This window comes from Dryas octopetala, chromosome 2 (genome assembly GCF_963921425.1).
Source record: "Dryas octopetala chromosome 2, drDryOcto1.1, whole genome shotgun sequence".
Classification (NCBI taxonomy): domain Eukaryota; kingdom Viridiplantae; phylum Streptophyta; class Magnoliopsida; order Rosales; family Rosaceae; genus Dryas; species Dryas octopetala.
Window position 1 is genome coordinate 7,877,045 of NC_141367.1, and position 23,578 is coordinate 7,900,622.

The 23,578-nt window shown below is 38.2% G+C and overlaps 2 protein-coding genes across 3 annotated transcripts; one reads left to right on the forward strand and one right to left on the reverse strand.

The window, feature by feature from the left end:
• Nucleotides 1-767: 767 nt before the first annotated feature.
• On the reverse strand, nucleotides 768-3,366 carry LOC147292869 (uncharacterized). Of its 2 annotated transcripts, XM_086231373.1 has the most exons (4): nucleotides 3,059-3,366; nucleotides 2,843-2,910; nucleotides 1,588-1,680; nucleotides 768-1,378 (listed from the first exon to the last, which is right to left on the reverse strand). In XM_086231373.1, the coding sequence occupies exons 3-4, from the start codon at nucleotides 1,639-1,641 to the stop codon at nucleotides 917-919; spliced, it is 516 nt and encodes a 171-aa protein (XP_086087499.1). In that variant the 5' UTR covers nucleotides 1,642-1,680; nucleotides 2,843-2,910; nucleotides 3,059-3,366; the 3' UTR covers nucleotides 768-916. The 2 variants fall into 2 exon arrangements, with proteins under 2 accessions (XP_086087499.1, XP_086087500.1); XM_086231374.1 differs by lacking the exons at nucleotides 2,843-2,910; nucleotides 3,059-3,366 and having other exon boundaries at nucleotides 1,588-2,153.
• Nucleotides 3,257-18,964, forward strand: LOC147292870 (pre-mRNA-processing factor 19 homolog 2-like). Its single transcript, XM_086230949.1, has 6 exons — nucleotides 3,257-3,284; nucleotides 5,281-5,422; nucleotides 5,530-5,602; nucleotides 6,195-6,290; nucleotides 6,381-6,440; nucleotides 18,654-18,964. Exons 1-6 carry the CDS (start codon nucleotides 3,257-3,259, stop codon nucleotides 18,687-18,689), a joined length of 435 nt encoding a protein of 144 aa, XP_086087075.1. The 3' UTR covers nucleotides 18,690-18,964.
• Nucleotides 18,965-23,578: the final 4,614 nt, after the last annotated feature.

Consider the following 23,578-nt stretch of genomic DNA (forward strand, 5'->3'; position numbering starts at 1 on the left):
TGCCCTAGGACCCTTGCCAATGACTATAGGCAACCAATTTGGCGGTCGTTGCCAATTTTGCAACGAGTTAGCAACGAATATTTTGTTGCCGATGCTGGCATAGAAACCAAATTCGATGGATATTTTGCAACAATCACCGTGTTGCCTATGATATTATGCAACAATGTCGTCGTTGCCTTACCAATTTATAGGCAACCACTATGTTGTTGCTTAATCATTGCGGTGAAACTCTATGGTGTTGCCTATGCTATCAAGCAACGACTCTATTGTTGCTCAAGTATACAATATGCAAGGACCATGGCATTGCCTAATCTGTTTCGCAACCATGTCATAGTTGTATTTTCCCTCAAAAGGCAACATGGTTTAGTCATTGCCTAATCTTTTTGGCAACCAGCCTATGTCATCGTTGCCTTTTCCTTCAAAAGGCAAGGTGGGTTCGCCCTTGGCTAATCTTTTTTGCAACTATGCCATCGTTGCATTTTCCCTCAAAAGGCAACACGATTTTGTCCTTGCCTAATGTTTTTGGCAACCAGCCCATGTCATCGTTGCCTTTTCCCTCAAAAGGCAAGATGGATTGGTTCTTGGCTAATATTTTTTGCAACCATGTTATCGTTGCGTTTTCCCTCAATTGGCAACATAATTATCGTTCCTTTTGAGGTGCATAATGTGATTTCCTTTTAGAATTGGCAACAAATAATTTTTTAATTATCAATTATTTATTTTAATTCATTTTCATAAATATAAATAATGCTATAAATATTTCAACATATAAAAATTAAAATCCCAATAAAGCTTCATAATTTAATAACAGATGTAATGTGATTTCTAAATGTTAGAAAATGATAACTTGTTCACATACTTGTCTAAGAAAATACTTAAACACAAATGTAAGCTCGGAAAAAAAAAACCAGCTAAATTAAATTTCATCCTCATCCTCACTACTACTGTCTGCAAGCTGACCGCCATTTATACCATCTCTAGATTGTTGAGGAGTGTGACCGGGAGTCAGTTGCTCATAGATAGATCCGCTGCTACTATTGCACATTTGAGATCCTTTAAAAGCTTGCAACTCAGATCTTAGTTCAACATTCTCATTTTGCAAAGTCTTCAAGCCGTCAACAAGTTGTTTCATCATGTTTTGCATCTCCATCCAACCATCAAATGAAGGCCCAGATGCAGCAGTGGAGTATGAGGAAGATTTGTCCAGACGAGGAAAAGCACCAAGACCACATACGGTTCTACCTTTCACCCCGAGTTTCTCAGCGCAGATCCCATACTCAACTTCCAAAGGAACTTGTATAGAATCCGCTTGAGTACCCTCAGGTGCTTCCTGAGCCATACTCAACTTGACTGCATCCCTCTTTTTCTCCATTTTTTCCTACAGTTTAAAAATTATACTAAAGAGGTGAACTAAAAGTAAACGGTAGAATGCAATAGTGTTATGAAGAAAATAAATTAAGTATATTTATATTAAAATAGCAGTGTTGGTATATCATCCACACTTTCAACCCAAATGCATAATTTATATGGAAATTTCCTTAGCATATTTTCATTCAATTGAAGGCAGCATTAAGTTAAATGACTTACATGTTTCTCTCTAGCTTCATCAGTAGTCCATTGTTGATTCTTGGTAACGTACATATCTTTCCAATTATCAATAAAAGATGGGACCTTGCCCTCCTATATTAAAAATACAAAAGGAAAAAACAATTTGGTTAGTGGCAAAAATACATATATATTATACAGGCATACAACATATATAAAAAGAAAGACAAGAAAGCCAAAAAATTCAAGAGAGAACAGAGAATAAGTTAAAAACTAAAAGTTAAAAACCATTAAACCAACCAACCACATGATTTCGCACAAGTCTGTGGGATCCTCAATGGACCTCAAAGTCCACACTTAAATTTCTTTAATTGACAGAAAAGAAAACAAAAAACAAAGATTAATTAAAAGAGGAAAACGATCCCTCAAAACTTAATATAGAGGTAAATATACGGTATACCAAAAACAACTTGCTTTTCACGATCTGCAGAGCTGTAGGTTATCATGAGGTTCTAGTTGATAAGAAACATAAATAATACAACAATAATATTACATGGATATTACAGCTACAAAGAATGTGTGTACTCATTGCTTTTATTATTTTGGTCGTGGGTTTATTTCAAAACTAGAATTGAAGGCAGCATTAAGTTAAAATGGGAATACTACTAAATTGAAACACTCTGATGCTAATTTTGAACAATAAGAATTCTGCTACTTTGTTAATATATAGTAGTACTACCTAGTATGTATATATATAGAGCAATTCATTCTCATCATTATATATACATTATTACATTAGATAGGCTCCTCAAAAGTTTGACAAAAAGAAGATTATTATCATAAAGCATAAAGCATCCAAAATGTATGAAAAAATTGTCTATGAAAAATTTGATGAGATGTGGAAGACCCTTATACTGACCGTAGACTCTAACTAGACAATATGCACTGTTTGTATCTCATATTGGCTTTTCTGAAATCATATATGCGTAGTGGGTCTAATTATATTCACTATATACACCAAAATTCTCTTCATGAAGTTCTAGTTAAAGATAAACCACAATAATATAATAGAGAGCACCAACAAAAGGGGAAACAATTGACATTAACAATTTAACAGAGAGCACCAACAAAGGGGGAAACAATTGACATTAACAATTTAACAGGGAGCACCAACAAAAGGGGAAAACAATTGACAATAATATAACAGAGAGCACCAACAAAGGGGGAAAACAATTGACATTAAAAATTGACAATAATATAACAGGGAGCACCAATAAAGATTGAAATTGTTGTAAACCTGATTTGCAATGGAGGAGGCTCTTACACGAGATATGCAATGGAAGTGGGGAAATCAAATAATTTAACCTGCATAAAAACAACCCAAAAATCAAAAGTCAGAACTGTAAAACATTCAAATATTTAGAAATGTTAAAATATTTAAAATAAAGAACTTGATAGAAGAGAAGAGAAGAAGAGTCAATTGGAGGCTAAGAGCGGCAAGAGAGGGGCGTACTGTTGACGATCAGAGAGGGCGAAAGGGACAAGGTACTGGTAGCAGTCGCACTCGCAGACTTATGGGGGAGTATATATATAGCGTCCATAGAGAGAGGAGTCTGAGAGTGAGAGGAGTTTAAGAGTCGATTGGTTTCTGATTGGCAATACATAGGGAATTAGGGGTTTTTCCCACCAAGAAAAGATAAAAATTTTCATAATGGCGGGAGGCATCACCAAAATTTCGTGTGGGTGGAGAGGGCTAGGGCGAAAGGGAAGGTCGCAGTCTCAGATGAAGGGAGGAGTATAGCTTGCAGAATTTGAGGAGTCTGAGAGTGAGGGGAGTCTGAGAGTAAGGGGAGTCTAAGAGTCGATTGATTTCTGTTTGGCAATATAAAGTGCATTTGGGTTTTTTTTCCTTAAAGAGATAATTAAAAAATTTCATAATGGGGGGAAGCATCCCTCCAAAATTTCGTTTTCTTTGTTTTGGTGAAAACAATTTTGTTTTCTCATTCTCAAGAAAAAATTAAATTAATAGACAATGTGTCAATGCCCATCAAATTAAATAATAAGCAACAAAATCGTTGTTGGGAAAAAATAAAAAATTGCAAATTATAAAAAATCATTATCTAACTTATTCAAATGATATACTACTAGTTAGGCCTCACCAAAAAGCCCAAGGTCCGAAGCCCGCCCGGCCCATTAGGCCCGAAGCCCAATTTGGCCCGAAATTTGGGCCGGCTCGGCCCGGCCCGAAAGTCTCTTGGGTTGGGCTTGGGCCATCCCATTGAAGCCCATGGGCCGCCCGAAGCACGGCCCGTTTAGGTCCGCCCAAAGCCCAATTTGGAAATTATAACATATTTAATAGATTTTTCGTTTGTTTACTCTAATAAATTATTAATATGCTTATTAAGTTATTATATAATACTATAATGTTAGTAAATAGTAATAGTGTAAACTATGTAATACCATAAATAATAAAGTAATAAACTTTTAAAATTATATACAACATTACAACTATAATAAAACATAAATGTATATGTGTATATACAACTTTTATAATACAACTATAATTAAAGTTATTAAACCACGTCGTCAATTCATTAATTCAACGATCTGAACCGTTCATTTTATATTTTCATAGTCAAAGATCATCCTTACAAAAAATCGGCTAAATCGGAATTCATCTACCCATTCGATTATCATTAGAAAAACCATGATCGTTCATTAATTCGACCACCGTTACGTCACTTTTGCATCTCCGATTAAGCTAATTTTTTGCAAGAATTCTCTTTGAGTAGGGAACTAAAACTTGAACGGTTCGAATCGTTGAAAACACGATCGATATGTGAGCTTCTACATATAAATACACTTGAAGAGTATAATTCTAATAACTTTTCCGTTGAAACCTTGTTGTTTCCATAATTATGAAGACCACAACGTGATTTCAACAATCTAACCCGTTCATTTTCTATGTTCATAGTCAAAGATCATCTGTACAAAAAATCGGCTAAATCGAAATTCATCTACCCATTCGATCATCATTAGAAAATCCATGATCGTTCATTAATTCGACCACCATTATGTCACTTTTACATCTCCGATTAAGCTAATTTTTTGTACGAATTATCTTTGAATGAGAAACTAAAATTTGAACAGTTCGAATTGTTGACAACACAATTGCATCGTTTGTTTATAAAAATATGTAATAAAATATATAATAAAACATGAGACTATAAAAGGTATTATTATGAAGATGACGTAATTTTAATATTTCTTTTAATATTATCAGTCATCCACCCAAAACGTACGGGGCTCTCCCCTATATCCCCTCCAAGTCAAAATCACCGCAACCCACAATTAAATTTCATTTTCTGCTCTATAGTCATATTAGTTTGATGATCATTGTCTAATAATTTTAGATTTTAAAGAATGAGAAAAAGAAATTTGGGTGGCATGCTTTATTTATTTGGGTGGCATGCTTTAATTACTCGTTGTCCATTAAGAGAGGCAACTATATACAAATGTTGCATTTTTCAATAGGCAAGGAATTGCCCATATAAGGCAACCTTTATTTTTTTTTTTTTTTTTTTACAAAATAATACGTCGTACGCATCTCTTTCCTCTGCTTATCGTCTTCTCCTTCTCTATTGCCCTCTCCTTCTCTAATCGCCCAAGCACCCTGCTCCCTTCTCTCATCGCCCTCTCCTTCTATGTTGCCCTCTCCTTCTCCAATCGCCTAAGCACCCATACACCTCTGTTGCCCTCTCTTTGTCCCTTCTCTTGCCAACGCCCCTCTCATCCCCTCACCCCCCTCTGACCCTCATCCTCTCTGGTCACCGAAACCATCGCCCAAGTCCCTCTTAGCCTCTTCTCTTTTATCCAGGTTTTCTTCTTTTTTTTTTTCCAAGTTTTTCAGATCTTTTAATTTATTTATTTTTATGTTTTACATTCTTGAATATTGATTTTTCGTTCCTGTTTGTGTTTATGCAGGTTGAATTATATATGTGATTTTGTCCACCTCAATCCCAAAACCCCGTGCACCACCCCCTCCATTGCAAATCAGGTTTTAAAAATTTCAATTTTAATATTCTGAGTTTAAAAAAAAAGAAAAATTTGCAGCTGAGTTCTTAAGAACATGATGAGATGTGCTGAAATTATCTGAACAATGGATTTTTTTTAGTAATTCTTCTTACTGAGCTTTTATACTTTTATATTTACTCTTTAACACTTTGATTTTCATTATTTAATTGTTTTTGCTTCATTTGTTTTGCACTTTTTTGTTTCATTCGTTTTGTTCTTTAATGGATTAACACTTGGGATTATGTTTTGAAGTCAACTTTACTGTAATGTGATAGACAATTCATTGAACTTTATGCAAAAAGGTCATTTTTAGAAGGCCTTATGTTGTGCATGTAATAGTTGGCATTCCACTGCACTTAAAGATGAACTATTGCATGTTAATAGTTGGCATTCCATCAGCTTTGTATCTAAATTCACTTTAAATTCCAGTTTGCATTAATACGTGAGCTCTATATATGTTTTTATATATACATATTAAATGAGGTTAAATGAGTTCCCAACAAAATTGGAACTCAGCGAAACTCAGTTATGCTTCCAATTTGCTGATTAAATCTCTTCTTTTTTTCCCTTGGCAGTTGATCATTGCAACTGGAGGGGTTGAAACAAATGCAGTAATCTTTCATCAATCCTCAGGACTTATCTTATCTACACATAGTGGTCATTCAAAGAAGGTTACCACTGTTATTATGTATCAAACAATTGTTGGGTTTGTATTTTCATTAATGCACATTGAATGATTTTGCATCTTTTCTTTTTGGTAGGTTACCAGTGTGAAATTTGTAGCTCGGGATGAGCTGTTCATAACTGGGTCAGCAGACAAGGTAAGCTGCATTAGTTTTTTTCTCTTCTGTTTTCATGGTTATGAACTTATGACATCTTTAATTCTTGTATTGATTTGTTTATATGTTGATTGCTATTTTATCTATCTTCAGTACTTTTATTGTTAGCTTTGCATATTATTCGCTATGGATGTTCACCTGGGCACTGATTATTTAATAGTGCATAGATGATTTACATATATAATATATATATGTCTGTTATATAATATATATTTGATTCTTATTAACTAGAACTTAACATTATCTAAATTGATACTAGATTTTTTACATTATTACGGAGTCTAAGTCAAAGTTGTGGAAGGTAATATGGAAAGGCAATGGATGTTCAATCCGAATCGGTTCACAAATGAGTATGAAGCAGGGGTTAATTCATTTTTGGAATTTGCAAGACACCATGTTAATGAGCGGAATGAGATAAAATGTCCCTGCAAAGAATGTCAGAATAGATTTTCTTATTCAATTGCAGTGGTTTATTTTCATTTAATGCAGTATGGTATGTCAGTAACTTATACTACATGGGTACACCATGGAGAACATAGAGTTGTGCAGACTCAAACTCCAAGTACTCTAGTTGATGAGTTGATACCTCAGCCCAACACTGATATTTTGGGAATGATGGATGATGTATTTGTAACGACCCGACCCAAATTTTCACTAGAAATTTAAATTTTTATTTAACTATGCTTTTAAGAGATTTTTTTTAAGGTGTGGAATTGCATTTTAAAGATTATGAGATTTATTTGGAAAATAAAAAAGGGTTTTGATTTAAATATTTATTTTTGTTTTAATTTAAGCTTGACCAAAAGTTGACTTTTAAAATAAATGGGTTTTCGACTTTGACCTTGGGTCCGTTAGATAGGTTTCGATCCCCCGAGTTCATAGACACGTAGCACGCTTCGATCCGAGTTACAGATTGGAAGATATGGGCGTTTGAAGCAAGGGGCAATTTCGTAAAATGACAAATTGGGTTTAAAAATCTGATTTTTTTTATTGAACTTTCTCTCTCTCTCTAGAAGCTTCTCTCCCTTTCTATTTATCACCCCCCCCGCACTCTCTCTCTCCTTCACTCTCGGTTTTCCTCTCTCCCGCACCCTTTCCCCTGCGCCCACCAGCCCCAGCCACCCCACTCACCATCACCGGCCACCTCTGGCCAGCCTCTGGCTCCGGCGAGCTTCCCCCAGGCGCCGACCACCCCTCCGGCCTCCTCTCTTCCCGAGTTCTCTCTCTCTCCCTTTTCTCTGTGCGCACCCAACCCCTGCACCCAGTCACCACTTTCGCTCACGCCGCCAGCCATTCCAGCCATTTGAGACCTCCGGCGACCCTTCCTTTGGCCGACCAGCTCAGCCTGGCCTTCCTCCTGCATCGAGCAGCTCCCCTGGGTCGGAAACAACTCAAGAACCACCTCAAAATCGCCGGCCCCATCCACCAATTTTCGGCTAGATTTCAGCATCAATTTTCGAGGGTTTAAGTGGGTTTCTCTCCTTGAGGTATGGGCTGTCATTTCTCAGCGTTTTGGTGCTTTATTTTGAGTAATTTTGGAGAATTGAAATTGGGGATTTAGATCCTATTTCGGGTTCCTCTTGAGAATTTCGGAAAATGGATGATATTAATGTAGTTGTGGACAATTTACACCCTTAGAAAATGATATTTGATTATTAGAATTAGAAAAATTAAGAAATTGGACAATTTGTGACTTTTAGGCTAGACATCCGTCACTGTGGGCGACGACGGTGATAGTTCTGACCACCCAGTCGTCAATTTATTTGGATAGTATAAATTTGAGACTCAAATTAAGTTGATTATTGATTTTGGTTAGGTGGATGCCCTTGGGTTGACGAGAATTTCAAATTTGGATCGTAATTGGATAGTTTTTAGATACCGAACTTTTCTCGGATGGCGTGCTCTTTTTAGATCGGCTACGTAGATTTATTTTCGAGATTTATAATTGGTTTTAGAAGTGTGGGTAACGCTGGTGTGAGCCGGGAAGTTTCGAGATGGTTAGGAATAGGTTAGAGAGCGTATAATTTTGAGGAAGATGATTTATAACCGTTACTCGAGCGTGAGTTTAGCGAGACATTAGAATTAACACACAAAATTTAACGTATTGGAGTCGAGACTAATTTCATATTTTATCGTTGTGTTATAGGCGACACGATCGGGGTTCGCGACGATCCGGCGGAGGATCGACATTAGATTTTCTCACTGTGAGTGGACTCTTGTCTCTTTAAATGATTTATGAAATTCGTGATTTATTCTAGTTATATAAATTTTAATTGTGAAATTGAAGTTTGAATGGGCTTTTGGTTTTCCAAAGAATTCATGAAAATTTCATCAATCATTTCATACTAAATACTTTGGGAATTTTATCTTGGGATTTGATCAATGGCGATGAATTTTAGTTTTCAAATACTTTCACGAGTGAGTTTAAAACATGTTTTTACAGGTTGATTTTTCTGAGCTGTTGGATCTTAGAAAGGAAATTTGGTTCTTTATTTTACTCACATGGTTTGTTTAAGATTTTTGGTTTTATCGAAAAGTTTGGATTTGACTCATGAAGTTTAAATTTAATTTGAATATTACATTTTTGGGCTTATGGATTTAAATTCGTAAAAGGGTTTTCAATGATATTTCTCTCAGTGGGAAAAAGATTTATGTTTGGCTATGAACGATGGTTTTGAAAACCACCCTTTGCAGTACCCTACAGGTTATCAGATTTAATAGGTCTTTGGGACCCATCACGATGCACATATAGGCTTTGGGCCGTGTGTCGGGATGCTTCGCCCTTTGGGGGCTGCTCTGCGTGCACGTATGACCAGGATTGCCTGCACGTGCTGATTTATTCACACGTGTGTATGGCCAGGATATTGCCTGCACGTGTTGGATTCACTCCACGCGTGTGTATGGCCAGGATATTGCCTGCACGTGTTGGATTCACTCCACGCGTGTGTATGGCCAGGATATTGCCTGCACGTGTTGGATTTACTCCACGCGTGTGTATGGCCAGGATATTGCCTGCACGTGTTGGATTTACTCCACGCGTGTGTATGGCCAGGATTATTCAGGGTATATAGCATGGTGGAAAATGAATTTGGTTATTTTCAGAAATTATTAAAAATGTTTTTAAGTGAGGGATTCTTTTGAAATCTATCAAGGTTGTTGTTACGATGTTTTACAGTTCGTTTGTTTTAAGAAATTGTTATTTGAGAGATATATATTGTTTAATGGGATTTCTTAAGTTTAAATAAACTTTATGGTTTTAAACTGGGGGATTTCAAAGAGTGACGTGAGGTCTTAGAGCTAAACGTGGTTTTGAAGGATTTTTCTGAAATATGAAGTTTACTTTTATTTTCGTTTTCATTAAACTGTCCACTCACTGAGTTTGTCTCACGGTTTATTTTCTTTTGTCTTAAATTGTTCCCCCCAGGTAGTAGCTTTGGTGGAGGTCGAGCCAAACGCGTCGAGGCATAGCATCCATTTTTCATTCCCGGACCCTGTAGGCGCTATGTTTATTTTTGTAAAAACTTATTAGTAGCTTTGATAACCACTCCTAAGGTTTAAGTTGGATTTCTGTGAAATTGTTGGGTCTGAGACCCTATTTTGGTTGTGGTAGAGGTGGTTGCTGTTTAGAAGTGCATTTTAACAGGTATAAGAATTCTGGGTTAGTCCATTTTCAGGGGAGGTTCTGCCGAAATTTCGGTAGGATTTTCTTTGAATTTGGATTCCCGCAGGACCTCTTCGGGTTTCAGGGTGGAAACCGGGGGGCGGTCCTGTCAACTTGGTATCAGAGCATTAGGTTTTAGATTCCTCAATTCTGCACTGAATGTGCATCCCCATTATTGATAAGAGTTTGGTTTTCTTATAGGTATTATGCCTCCTCGACGACGTGGCCGACCACCGGGGACCCACCGTAGGGTAGAAGAAGGTGTCGATGAGACGACACAAGGTTTTGAGCAGTCTATTGATAGGCTAGCCGAAGCGGTGACTACTGCTGTTCGTACTAGGGCGTTTCCTGAGGGAGAGTACAGCATTGAGCGTGCCCGTAAGCTCGGGGCCTCAAATTTTTCAGGTACTTCGGATCCCAGTGAGGCTAACGAGTGGATGATACAACTCGAGAGGATATTTGAGGTCATGGGATGCCCCGATGACCGGAAGTTAGTCTTGGCTACTTTCTTGCTAGTGGGTGACGCTTATCATTGGTGGGATTCCGAGCGTTTAGGACTCACCGCGGCGGAGATCACTTGGGACAGATTTAGAAGAGTCTTTTACGAGAAGTACTATCCGCGGGTTTATTGTGATGAGAAGAGAGCCGAATTCCTGAGGCTTAGACAGGGATCTATGTCAGTAGCAGAGTATGAGAGAAAATTCACTGAGCTTTCCAGATTTTGCCCAACACTTGTGGCAGACGAGACGGATAGATGCTCGAGATTTGAGGAGGGTCTGAGAGATTCTATTCGCACGGTGGTTACAGCAGCTAACCACTCTACTTTTAGTTCTTTGAGGGATGCTGCTATGAGGGTCGAAAGGTCTTTATCTGATCGGAGTAAAGGCGAGGCGAGGCGTCGTCATTTTCAGAGTACCTCGATGAGTGGCCCTAGTCAAGGACCATCCAAGAGAGGCAGTTTCAGTTCAGGTTCTTCAGGAAGTGGTGGTTTTAGAGGTGTTAGACATGACTCAGGAGGAAGCCGAGGTTCTGGACACAGTCATAGTTCCGGTTATCAGTCAGCGGGTAGCTCAGCTCGTAGCACAGCACGATTGAGTGGATCTCAGGGTAGTCGGATTCGTGGGACAGGTCGTCCTCTGTGTAGTTCTTGTGGCAGATATCACGATGGGATGTGTCATATGGGCAGCCCTGGGTGTTATCATTGTGGACAGACAGGCCATTTTATGAGGGAGTGCCCGATGCTACAATCAGGTGATGGAGGATCTTCGGGATCGGCCCCCCATCAGGGACAGACTTCAAGGGCCCAAAGTCAAGGACAGAGAGCAGTGGAGATTGCGGGTGCTACGTCTAGTAGTGGTGCCCAGTCCAGCCATGGCAGTAGAGGTGGAGGACAACAGAGGGGCCAGCCAGGACGCCCTAAAGCCCAGGGCAGAGTTTTCGCCATGACGCAGCAGGACCCTTTGACTTCACCGGATGTCATCATGGGTACGTTTTCCATCTTTGGGCATAATGCAATATTTTTATAGACTTTGGACACACACACACTTTTGCGTATAACGTATTATTGTTTTGAATGTCGATAAGAGATAAACTTTCTCGATTGGTGGGTTAGAGTGGTTTTCAAATGATTTTAAGGTTTTAAAATGGATTTATTTCGTAATGGTTTTATCCCTTAAAACTTTATCTAGGGTTTGGTGTTCTATCACATTTTTAAGTTATTATTTTTGAGGCGTACTTAATTTATTTAGGTTCGTTGTGGAGTGATCTTTTTAGTTTAAATGTTTTTGGTTTCCTCAAACGGAAGGAAATGTCAAATTCAAGCATATTTCAACTTATGGTTACTGAAAGGAGGTCTGATTTGATGGGCGATAAGAAGTTTGCAACTACAATTTACTTAAATTAAAGATTTCTACTAAATTTCGAGGACGAAATTTTTTTAAGGGGGGAAGGTTGTAACGACCCGACCCAAATTTTCACTAGAAATTTAAATTTTTATTTAACTATGCTTTTAAGAGATTTTTTTTAAGGTGTGGAATTGCATTTTAAAGATTATGAGATTTATTTGGAAAATAAAAAAGGGTTTTGATTTAAATATTTATTTTTGTTTTAATTTAAGCTTGACCAAAAGTTGACTTTTAAAATAAATGGGTTTTCGACTTTGACCTTGGGTCCGTTAGATAGGTTTCGATCCCCCGAGTTCATAGACACGTAGCACGCTTCGATCCGAGTTACAGATTGGAAGATATGGGCGTTTGAAGCGAGGGGCAATTTCGTAAAATGACAAATTGGGTTTAAAAATCTGATTTTTTTTATTGAACTTTCTCTCTCTCTCTAGAAGCTTCTCTCCCTTTCTATTTATCACCCCCCCCGCACTCTCTCTCTCCTTCACTCTCGGTTTTCCTCTCTCCCGCACCCTTTCCCCTGCGCCCACCAGCCCCAGCCACCCCACTCACCATCACCGGCCACCTCTGGCCAGCCTCTGGCTCCGGCGAGCTTCCCCCAGGCGCCGACCACCCCTCCGGCCTCCTCTCTTCCCGAGTTCTCTCTCTCTCCCTTTTCTCTGTGCGCACCCAACCCCTGCACCCAGTCACCACTTTCGCTCACGCCGCCAGCCATTCCAGCCATTTGAGACCTCCGGCGACCCTTCCTTTGGCCGACCAGCTCAGCCTGGCCTTCCTCCTGCATCGAGCAGCTCCCCTGGGTCGGAAACAACTCAAGAACCACCTCAAAATCGCCGGCCCCATCCACCAATTTTTGGCTAGATTTCAGCATCAATTTTCGAGGGTTTAAGTGGGTTTCTCTCCTTGAGGTATGGGCTGTCATTTCTCAGCGTTTTGGTGCTTTATTTTGAGTAATTTTGGAGAATTGAAATTGGGGATTTAGATCCTATTTCGGGTTCCTCTTGAGAATTTCGGAAAATGGATGATATTAATGTAGTTGTGGACAATTTACACCCTTAGAAAATGATATTTGATTATTAGAATTAGAAAAATTAAGAAATTGGACAATTTGTGACTTTTAGGCTAGACATCCGTCACTGTGGGCGACGACGGTGATAGTTCTGACCACCCAGTCGTCAATTTATTTGGATAGTATAAATTTGAGACTCAAATTAAGTTGATTATTGATTTTGGTTAGGTGGATGCCCTTGGGTTGACGAGAATTTCAAATTTGGATCGTAATTGGATAGTTTTTAGATACCGAACTTTTCTCGGATGGCGTGCTCTTTTTAGATCGGCTACGTAGATTTATTTTCGAGATTTATAATTGGTTTTAGAAGTGTGGGTAACGCTGGTGTGAGCCGGGAAGTTTCGAGATGGTTAGGAATAGGTTAGAGAGCGTATAATTTTGAGGAAGATGATTTATAACCGTTACTCGAGCGTGAGTTTAGCGAGACATTAGAATTAACACACAAAATTTAACGTATTGGAGTCGAGACTAATTTCATATTTTATCGTTGTGTTATAGGCGACACGATCGGGGTTCGCGACGATCCGGCGGAGGATCGACATTAGATTTTCTCACTGTGAGTGGACTCTTGTCTCTTTAAATGATTTATGAAATTCGTGATTTATTCTAGTTATATAAATTTTAATTGTGAAATTGAAGTTTGAATGGGCTTTTGGTTTTCCAAAGAATTCATGAAAATTTCATCAATCATTTCATACTAAATACTTTGGGAATTTTATCTTGGGATTTGATCAATGGCGATGAATTTTAGTTTTCAAATACTTTCACGAGTGAGTTTAAAACATGTTTTTACAGGTTGATTTTTCTGAGCTGTTGGATCTTAGAAAGGAAATTTGGTTCTTTATTTTACTCACATGGTTTGTTTAAGATTTTTGGTTTTATCGAAAAGTTTGGATTTGACTCATGAAGTTTAAATTTAATTTGAATATTACATTTTTGGGCTTATGGATTTAAATTCGTAAAAGGGTTTTCAATGATATTTCTCTCAGTGGGAAAAAGATTTATGTTTGGCTATGAACGATGGTTTTGAAAACCACCCTTTGCAGTACCCTACAGGTTATCAGATTTAATAGGTCTTTGGGACCCATCACGATGCACATATAGGCTTTGGGCCGTGTGTCGGGATGCTTCGCCCTTTGGGGGCTGCTCTGCGTGCACGTATGACCAGGATTGCCTGCACGTGCTGATTTATTCACACGTGTGTATGGCCAGGATATTGCCTGCACGTGTTGGATTCACTCCACGCGTGTGTATGGCCAGGATATTGCCTGCACGTGTTGGATTCACTCCACGCGTGTGTATGGCCAGGATATTGCCTGCACGTGTTGGATTTACTCCACGCGTGTGTATGGCCAGGATATTGCCTGCACGTGTTGGATTTACTCCACGCGTGTGTATGGCCAGGATTATTCAGGGTATATAGCATGGTGGAAAATGAATTTGGTTATTTTCAGAAATTATTAAAAATGTTTTTAAGTGAGGGATTCTTTTGAAATCTATCAAGGTTGTTGTTACGATGTTTTACAGTTCGTTTGTTTTAAGAAATTGTTATTTGAGAGATATATATTGTTTAATGGGATTTCTTAAGTTTAAATAAACTTTATGGTTTTAAACTGGGGGATTTCAAAGAGTGACGTGAGGTCTTAGAGCTAAACGTGGTTTTGAAGGATTTTTCTGAAATATGAAGTTTACTTTTATTTTCGTTTTCATTAAACTGTCCACTCACTGAGTTTGTCTCACGGTTTATTTTCTTTTGTCTTAAATTGTTCCCCCCAGGTAGTAGCTTTGGTGGAGGTCGAGCCAAACGCGTCGAGGCATAGCATCCATTTTTCATTCCCGGACCCTGTAGGCGCTATGTTTATTTTTGTAAAAACTTATTAGTAGCTTTGATAACCACTCCTAAGGTTTAAGTTGGATTTCTGTGAAATTGTTGGGTCTGAGACCCTATTTTGGTTGTGGTAGAGGTGGTTGCTGTTTAGAAGTGCATTTTAACAGGTATAAGAATTCTGGGTTAGTCCATTTTCAGGGGAGGTTCTGCCGAAATTTCGGTAGGATTTTCTTTGAATTTGGATTCCCGCAGGACCTCTTCGGGTTTCAGGGTGGAAACCGGGGGGCGGTCCTGTCAGTATTCCATGTAATCAATGACAATACAGACACAGAGCAGGATGATGTATTCAGGGAGGAAGATAATAACGATTATAATAGAGCAGATGCTGATAACTATGAGAAGTTGTTACGTGAAGCTGAACGTGAACTTTACCCTGGTTGTACTGATTTTACAGTGCTAACGTTTGTTGTGGAGGTGATTCACTGCAAGGTTGATAATCTTTGGACTAACAAGTCAGTAGATATGATGCTTAAGATCGTGAAGCGATTGTGTCCCAAACCAAATAGTATACCTGAATCATACTATGACTGCAAAAAGATGTTGAAAAGTTTGGGGTTGGGGTATGAAAATATTCATGCATGCAAAAATGACTGTATGTTGTTTTATAAGGAGCACTCGGGAAAAGATAAGTGTCCAGAGTGTAACGAGTCAAGGTTTGTAGATAGTGATCATACACAGAAAAAAAAGGGTTCCCAAGAAAGTGTTGCGCTATTTTCCATTGAAACCGAGGTTACAAAGGTTGTTTATGTCTAGACATACAGCTGGTGATATGAGGTGGCATAAGGATAAACGGGTTGACGAAGAGGGTGTAATGAGGCATCCGGCAGACTCTCTTGCTTGGAAAGATTTTGATAGTAAGTATCCTGATTTTGCCCAAGACCCTCGAAATGTCAGATTAGGTCTTGCAACTGACAGGTTCAATCCTTTTGGGAATATGAGCAACTCTTACAGTATGTGGCCTGTTGTGTTGGTACCATATAATCTACCCCCGTGGAAGTGCATGAAGAAACCGTACTCGATATTGGCATTGTTAATTCCTGGTCCACAAGCACCAGGAAAGGAGCTTGATGTGTATTTGCGGCCGTTAATTGATGAGCTTAAGGAACTGTGGGAGATTTGTGTGCTAACATACGATAAGATTGCAGAATCAGTATTTAACATGCGTGCAGTTGTAATATGGACAATCAATGATTTTCCAGCTTATGGAAATTTGTCGGGTTGGAGCACGAAAGGTTATTTAGCTTGCCCAGTATGTAATGAGGATACGTCTTCTTCCAGGATCAGGAGTAAGATATTTATAACGGAAATAATTTTAGTAAGCCTCAAGCAGAGTATGTGTTCACACCAACTGAGCGTAAAGCTTTTTGTGAATTTTTAAAATCAGTTAAGTTTCCAGATGGGTATGCTGCTAATATATCACGAAGAGTGAATTTGATTGACGGGAAGGTATCAGGGTTGAAAAGTCATGACTGTCATGTATTGCTGCAACGACTTTTGCCAGTGGGAATAAGAAAACACTTGAAAAAGTCAATATGCGGTCCTCTTGTAGAGTTGTCCAATTTCTTCCAACAGATATGTGCAAAGACGTTGAAAGTTGCAGATCTAGATAGGTTGGAAGATAATATTGTGTTAATTTTGTGCAAACTGGAGAAAATATTTCCACCAGCATTCTTTGACATCATGGTCCACTTAGCGGTACACTTACCACGCGAGGCTAAATTGGCCGGACCCGTGGGATATCGGTGGATGTATCCTATTGAAAGGTAAAACACATTCTCTTAACTTTTTAAATCAATTAAAGATTTTTTCCATCCCCATATATAAAATTTTTTCATAATTTTCAGGTTGTTGGGAACCTACAAAAAATATGTTCGTAATAAAGCTCGGCCTGAAGGATCAATTGCAGAGGCATATATTGCAAATGAATCATTAACATTTTGTGCAATGTATCTTCGTACTGTTGAGACAACCTTCACTCGACCAGAACGAAACGATGATGGAGGTGATCATGATGCAAAGCTTTCCGTCTTCTCCCAAAAGGCAAAGCCATTTGGAGGTTTCAAAATGCTTGAAATGTCGTTGCATGAAAAAGAAGTTATATATTGGTATATAATAAATAATTGTGACGAGACTGCATTATTTAGAGAGTAAGTTATGTCAAATAGATTTTTTTTATTTTTTTTGGTAATGCATGTATTCTAACTCTTTAAATGTTTTCATGTAGTGAGCACTATCAAATGTTAGAACATGAGAGTCTAGACAACTTAGAACAAAGACATATGAAGCTGTTTCCTGAGTGGTTTAAGAATCGTGTTACAACATTATATAATGAGGGGTCTCTATTGGTCAATGAAGAGTTGTATGCATTAGCACGAGGTCCAGATTCACGATGTGTCGAATATCCAAAGTGTATTGTGAATGGAATTAGATGGTCGGCAAAGCAGTATGAAAGGATACGCACGACCCAAAATAGTGGGGTAAGGACACCTGGGTCGCATGGTGGTGAAGATTGTAATTATTATGGACATTTGGTAAGTGTTTTAAAAGTGCAATTCATAAAATATAATGTCATTCTTTTCAAGTGTGAGTGGTACAACACAGATGCTAAGAGGAAACGAATTATTCAAGATTATCATCTCACGTCTGTAAATGTAAATAGTCGGTGGTATACAAACGATCCTTATGTCCTAGCAACCCAAGCAAATCAAGTGTTTTATGTAGACGATCCAGTGTTGGGCCCTGGATGGAAAGTTGTTCAGAGGATTGAACATAGACACTTGTGGGATGTGCCCGAGAAAGAGGATGATGATGCTAGTGATGAGCTTGATAACGACGATGATGAGCTTGGTTACGATTTCAATGATCACGAAGCTCGTGATGATAATTATGATGATGACGATGACGACGACGACAATTCTGGTGCATTTTTGTGTAGACATGATGCTGACCATGAAACTATTGATGCAAATTTGGTTGATGCGGAAATTAGCAAATCTAATGATGTTGATGACTTCATTAATGATGATATAGAAGAGGATGAAATACAATCCGGAGATGAGGATGAGAATGTTAATGTTGACTCATTTAGTGATTTAGAATAAAAAATTGGTAAGGTCCCCTAAATTAAAGTCATTATATGTTTATTTCAAAGTTCTAATTTTATTTGGTTTTTTTCTTTTGCTTTCGATTGCTAGATTTTGGAAAAATCATATATGATATTAACTTCAAAATAAGCCTCTACAACTTCTAAATGTCTTGTTCCAGGAGATCTTATAAAATTATGCCAATAAAATTACTCTCTTATATATTAGATACAGACCCTCTTTAGTTTGTTTACATTACTCTCATTTTTTTGGTGATTTATGTTTTCATTTATTTTAAAATATTTTATTACCATAATTGTTTTTATTTTATTTGGAATTGGAGAGATATAAGAGATAGTAAGGCTGTTTGGTTTCTGTCAACAAATTTTGTGGCTATTCTGTAGCTAAACGAGGTATATGACAAAATGGTATTTTCTTTTGATACCAGAGTTCGTCTTAGAAAGCAATAGTATAGTATGATGCTTAATTTTGGTTGATTGTGAATTCATTTTTTTACCTCAAATTATTTTAAGAGGAACTATTACTTTGTAATTGATTGAACAATATTCTCTTATTGAATTTTTCTTATGCAGGCAATGCTTGGAAAGAACAAACTACCAACAGCATAAGTGAGCAACAAGATTGTCACACTGTCATGTTGTGAAATTTGGAAAACGGCTAAAAAACAAAGGAGATGTGCCAATTTTTAGGCCAAATTCACAATAGGACTAAAAGAAAATTATGTGTTGCCGCCATTCTGGAAGATGTGTACCATTCTGTTACATGTGTTGTTAGACATGTAGTTGCAACACTTTTGTAAAGCTCTGTTATACATTTTCCTTCTTCTTTGATGTACTATGTAATTATTTTGGGACCATATTATGAAATTTGGTTTAATTTACTTCTGTTTACTTTTACTTAAATGATAATCAAATAAGTGAAATGTACAATAAAAATCTTTAAGACAGGCTATCTTATTTTTAATAGCATTTCTAAAATATTTATATCATTTTATTTTTTGTCAATCAATACAAAAATTAATTAAGTCACAATAAAATACTTGAATTGCACTCAAACTCGTTTAGCAATAGCCTAGGGTGCGAAGGGTCGGAGGTTTGAGTTGTAAAGTTCTTATATTTTATCAATAGCTAATCCTACGATCCTTGCCTATCTAGAGTAGTCATTGCCAAAGGCCCAAAATGTATAGGCAATTGTACTTATATTTAAAAGTTTATTATCTATATATACTCATATGCAATGCCAATAACGGTTTATACTTATTTTATATTATTATAGTGCCAAAAATCCCCTACATATGAATTGGCAACCACTTGAAAAATATTACGCAACGATCTTGTTGTAGCAAAACTTTGTGCTTTTTTTCCAAGTACTAATAGGCAACACGCTATTTAATTCCTTGCCAATCCCCATAGTATGCAATGACCATGTCGTTGCTTATTGTGCTGAAGTCATTGCCTTTTTTCTGTTTAACATTGCGTAATGTTTGTTGCCTATTATAGAGTAGTCGTTGCCCAAATGTATAGACAACAAATCCAATTTGTTGCCTAAACCCTTGAACATTCATTGCCTATACACATAGCCAACGACAAAACTAGTCGTTGCCTATTTTATATTCATTATAGCGCCAAAATTTCCCGCCAAATGAATAGGCAACCACTTAAAAGTAATAGGCAACGAACACATCGTTGTAAAATTTCCCGCCTCCTTCCCGCCAAATTATACGCAACCCCCTTTTTATTTCATTGCCTATTCTCATAATCCACAACCAAAACGTCGTTGCCTATGCTATGGAGATCGTTGCCTATTAATTATCCTACATCAAGTACACGATCGTTGCGTATGCAGAAAACGTCGTTGCCTATTCTCGTAATCAGCAACGAATTGAAAGGCGTTGCCTAATCCCGAATTTCTTGTAGTGCTTTATCCTAACACACACGCATCTATCCTTCGTCATCCTTATTGTAAACTATCAAAGTTTAACTAAGCTTCACTGTGTCACAACTTCGATACTTAATCTCTAGGGAAATCTATAATTCTAATAACATTAATTTCCATAAAATTCCAACTTGATTTCCTCGAATGGGCTTCAAACGAAGTACTAAAACATTTAACCATGCGCTCTCAATTCCGCAGTTACTGATTATCAAAAGAAAATCTTCACGAGTACGACCCAAATTGTAATACTAGCATACACCAAACGTAACACTCACGTTAACCGTATTAAATCTACCCCCATAAACTTACCATAGTCTACTTTGAGGTCGGCCACGTCGAGGAACCATATCTATACTAGCGGAGAAAAACCTTTTTGTACACTGAAGGATGCACATGAGGTGCAGAATCTACAGGAAACTTAAAACCTAATGCTCTGATACCAAGTTGACAGGACCGCCCCCGGATTCCACCCTGAAACCTGGAGAGGCCCTGCGGGAATCCAAATTCAAGAAAAATCCTACCGAAAATTCGGCAGAACCTCCCTTGAAAATGGACTAACCCAAAAATTTCTAAACCTGTTAAAAAGCACTTCTATACAACAACCACCTCTACCACAACCAAAATAGGGACTCAGACCCAACAATTTCACAGAAATCCAACTTAAACCTTAGGAGTTGTTATCAGAGCCACTAATCATTTACAATTCAAGGAAAGGAACTTCCACAAAATGGAAGTGATGCCTACAAGATCCGGGAGTGGAAAATGGATGCTATGCCTCGACCTCCACCAACGCTACTACCTGGGGGACAATTTAAGACAAAACAAGAAAACGGTGAGATAGGCTCAGTGAGTGGACGGTTAAATGGAGATCAAAGATTAAATATCTTTTCAGAAAAACCCTTTTACACACGTTTTAACTTTAAAACCTTACGATGTCTTTTGAAATCCCCCAGTTTTAAAAACCATTTCCCAGTAAAATAATAAAATTTGAAGCTGAAAATCAAACTTTGAAAATTCCACGTTCTCAAACTGAAATTGATACTGTCAATCTATAAATAAATAACTTGAACTGAAAACTTTTTTCTCAAACATTCTCAATATACTGAAAAATTTATAAAACTGCTCAACTGAAACCGTCATACTTAAAAACCTTTTGTTGCCATAAACTCATCACTTAAATACTTAACAGCTGAAAACACACACCAGTCAGTTACTCATAGAATCTGTCATACATGCGCAGAGCCGAGGATCTGTCATACGCATGCAGAGCCATAAATAATCTGTCATACATGCGCAGAGCCGAGAATCTGTCATACGCATGCAGAGCCACAAATTTCTGTCGTACGTGCACGCAGAGCGGCCCCCAAAGGGCGAAGCATCCCGACACACGGCCCAAAGCCTATATGTGCATCGTGATGGGTCCCAAAGACCTATTAAATCTGATAACCTGGAGGGTACTGCAAAGGTGGTTTGAAAACCATTTTTAATATTTCAATGCCACGCAAAATAATTTCTTAAAAATGAAAAGTCCCAATGAGATTCTCACACCTTTTGCTATCAACTCAAGGCTTTCTCAAAACTTTGAAATCAATTTCCTTTCTATAAATTCTTGTATAAATCACGTTTGAAATCGTATATCTCTATCGACTCTTAAAACCACATTTATTCGTCAATTTCGTATGAAAAATCATTTAATAAAACTTAAAGTAAGAACATTAGTCAAACTAACGGAAATGTAAACTTTGAAAATCATAATCACTTATAACAAATTCAACCCCAAATTATTTTAACTCAAATAAAACTCGGAATAAGCAAATAAATTCAATCATAAAGTAAATAAAAATGTTCTTAAAACAAAAGTCCACTCACAGTGAGAATCCTAGCTCCGTTCCTCCGCCGAATCGTTTCGGGCTGCGGTCGTCTCGTCGAAAATAGGGATGAAAGGAGCTGATATTTGGCCGGAATTCCGACGGGTAGTGGTGGCGGGCTGGGCTTTCTTTGGCCTCGTTCTCGCGCGTGTAGGGGCTGGGCTGCAAGGGAAAGGCTGCTGGGGGCTCGCCGGTGGCCTGGGCAGGTCGGGTAGTGGCCGGAATTGGCCGAGCTGGGCTGAGCTGGTCGCGCACAGAAAAAGGGAGGAGAGAGAGAGAACTCGGGAAGAGAAAAAAATAAGGAGAGAGAGTAGGCTGGGGGTGGTCGGCACCTGGGGGGGGTCTTGCTGGTGAAGCTGGGTCCGCGAGGTGGAGGTGGCTGTGGCAGCTGTGCGCAGGGCCGGTCGCGGGGGAGGGAAGACAGAGGGAGAGACTGCGGTGAGAGAGAATAAATAAAGGGAGAGAGAAGGTTCTAGAGAGAGAGAGAAAGCTCTAAAAAAAAATCTGATTTTTTTTAAACCCAATTTATCCATTTTACGAAATTGCCCCTCGCTTCAAACGCCCATATCTTTCAAACTGTAACTCGGATCGAAGCGTGCTACGTGTCTATGAAATCGTGGGATCGAAACCTATCTAACGGACCCGAAGTCAAAATCGAAATCTCATTTATTTTAAAAGTCAATTTTGGGTCAAACCCCAAATTAAAACAAAAATAAAGATTTAAATCAAACCCCTTTTTATTTTCAAAAAAATAAATCTCAAAATCCATAAAATGCAATTCAACATCTTTTAAAAACCTCTCAAAACCATAGTCAAATAAAAATTTAAATTTCCAGTGAAAATTTGGGTCGGGTTGTTACAAGTGGGTCCCACTGTTTCGTCTTCTCCTCACTGCTTCCTCAGCCTGCTTAACCTGCAAAAAACACAATTAAACACACTGCACCATATCCATGGTGCACCGGGTCATTCAAACAAATAACCCCTTGATAAGAAATCACAAGGCCTCAAAATACTTTTGTCAGTTATCTCAATTTACAATCCACAAAATATTCGCAATAAATCCAAGGCGTAACTAATTAATCTTCATAAGTCCAAAATTCTTCAATCACCTAATATTCCATCAATAATAATAATTATACTCTGACAAATTAATTGCCTAATCATCAACCATTAACCTCAACTTCAATTATTCACGTCCTAATTAATAACCTCAATGCATAGACACTATCATTTCCGTCCTCACGATTCAAGCCTAGACTTTACCAAGTCCTAGCAAACAATTGCAATACAAGCAACCAAGCAACCAAGCAACCAAACAACCATCTATTTAATTTCACACACTTCGTTTCTTGGAAATCCTCCAGCTTTATAACTACTTTCAAAAGTCTCGTCCTTCAAAACCATTTTTAAATCCCCTCAATCGTAAATCAAACTCTGTACTGAATTTATCCTTGGAAGCTGATATCTCGAAACACTTATTCTTAAAACTCACATCATTCTCGTACCTGTACTGTAGACAATGTCCTGGCCATAATCCCGCACTTGGGCAGGCTCAAATTCTGGCCACAATCTCGTACGGAGGGGTCACCCCGCACGAGCAGGCTTGTATCCTGGCCACAATCTCGTGCGGAGGGTCACTCCACACGAGCAGGCTCGTATCCTGGCCATAATCTCGTGCGGAGGGTTACTCCACA

Bases quoted from the DNA above. Each gene is read 5' to 3' on its own strand.
- LOC147292870 (XM_086230949.1), top strand. From the start codon at position 3,257: ATGGCGGGAGGCATCACCAAAATTTCGT. The intron at 6,291-6,380 runs GTTACCACTGTT...TCTTTTTGGTAG, and splicing joins ATAGTGGTCATTCAAAGAAG to GTTACCAGTGTGAAATTTGT. The intron at 6,441-18,653 runs GTAAGCTGCATT...TTTCTTATGCAG, and splicing joins TAACTGGGTCAGCAGACAAG to GCAATGCTTGGAAAGAACAA.
- LOC147292869 (XM_086231373.1), bottom strand. From the start codon at position 1,641: ATGTACGTTACCAAGAATCAACAATGGACTACTGATGAAGCTAGAGAG. The intron at 1,379-1,587 runs GTAAGTCATTTA...TTTAAACTGTAG, and splicing joins ATGAAGCTAGAGAGAAACAT to GAAAAAATGGAGAAAAAGAG.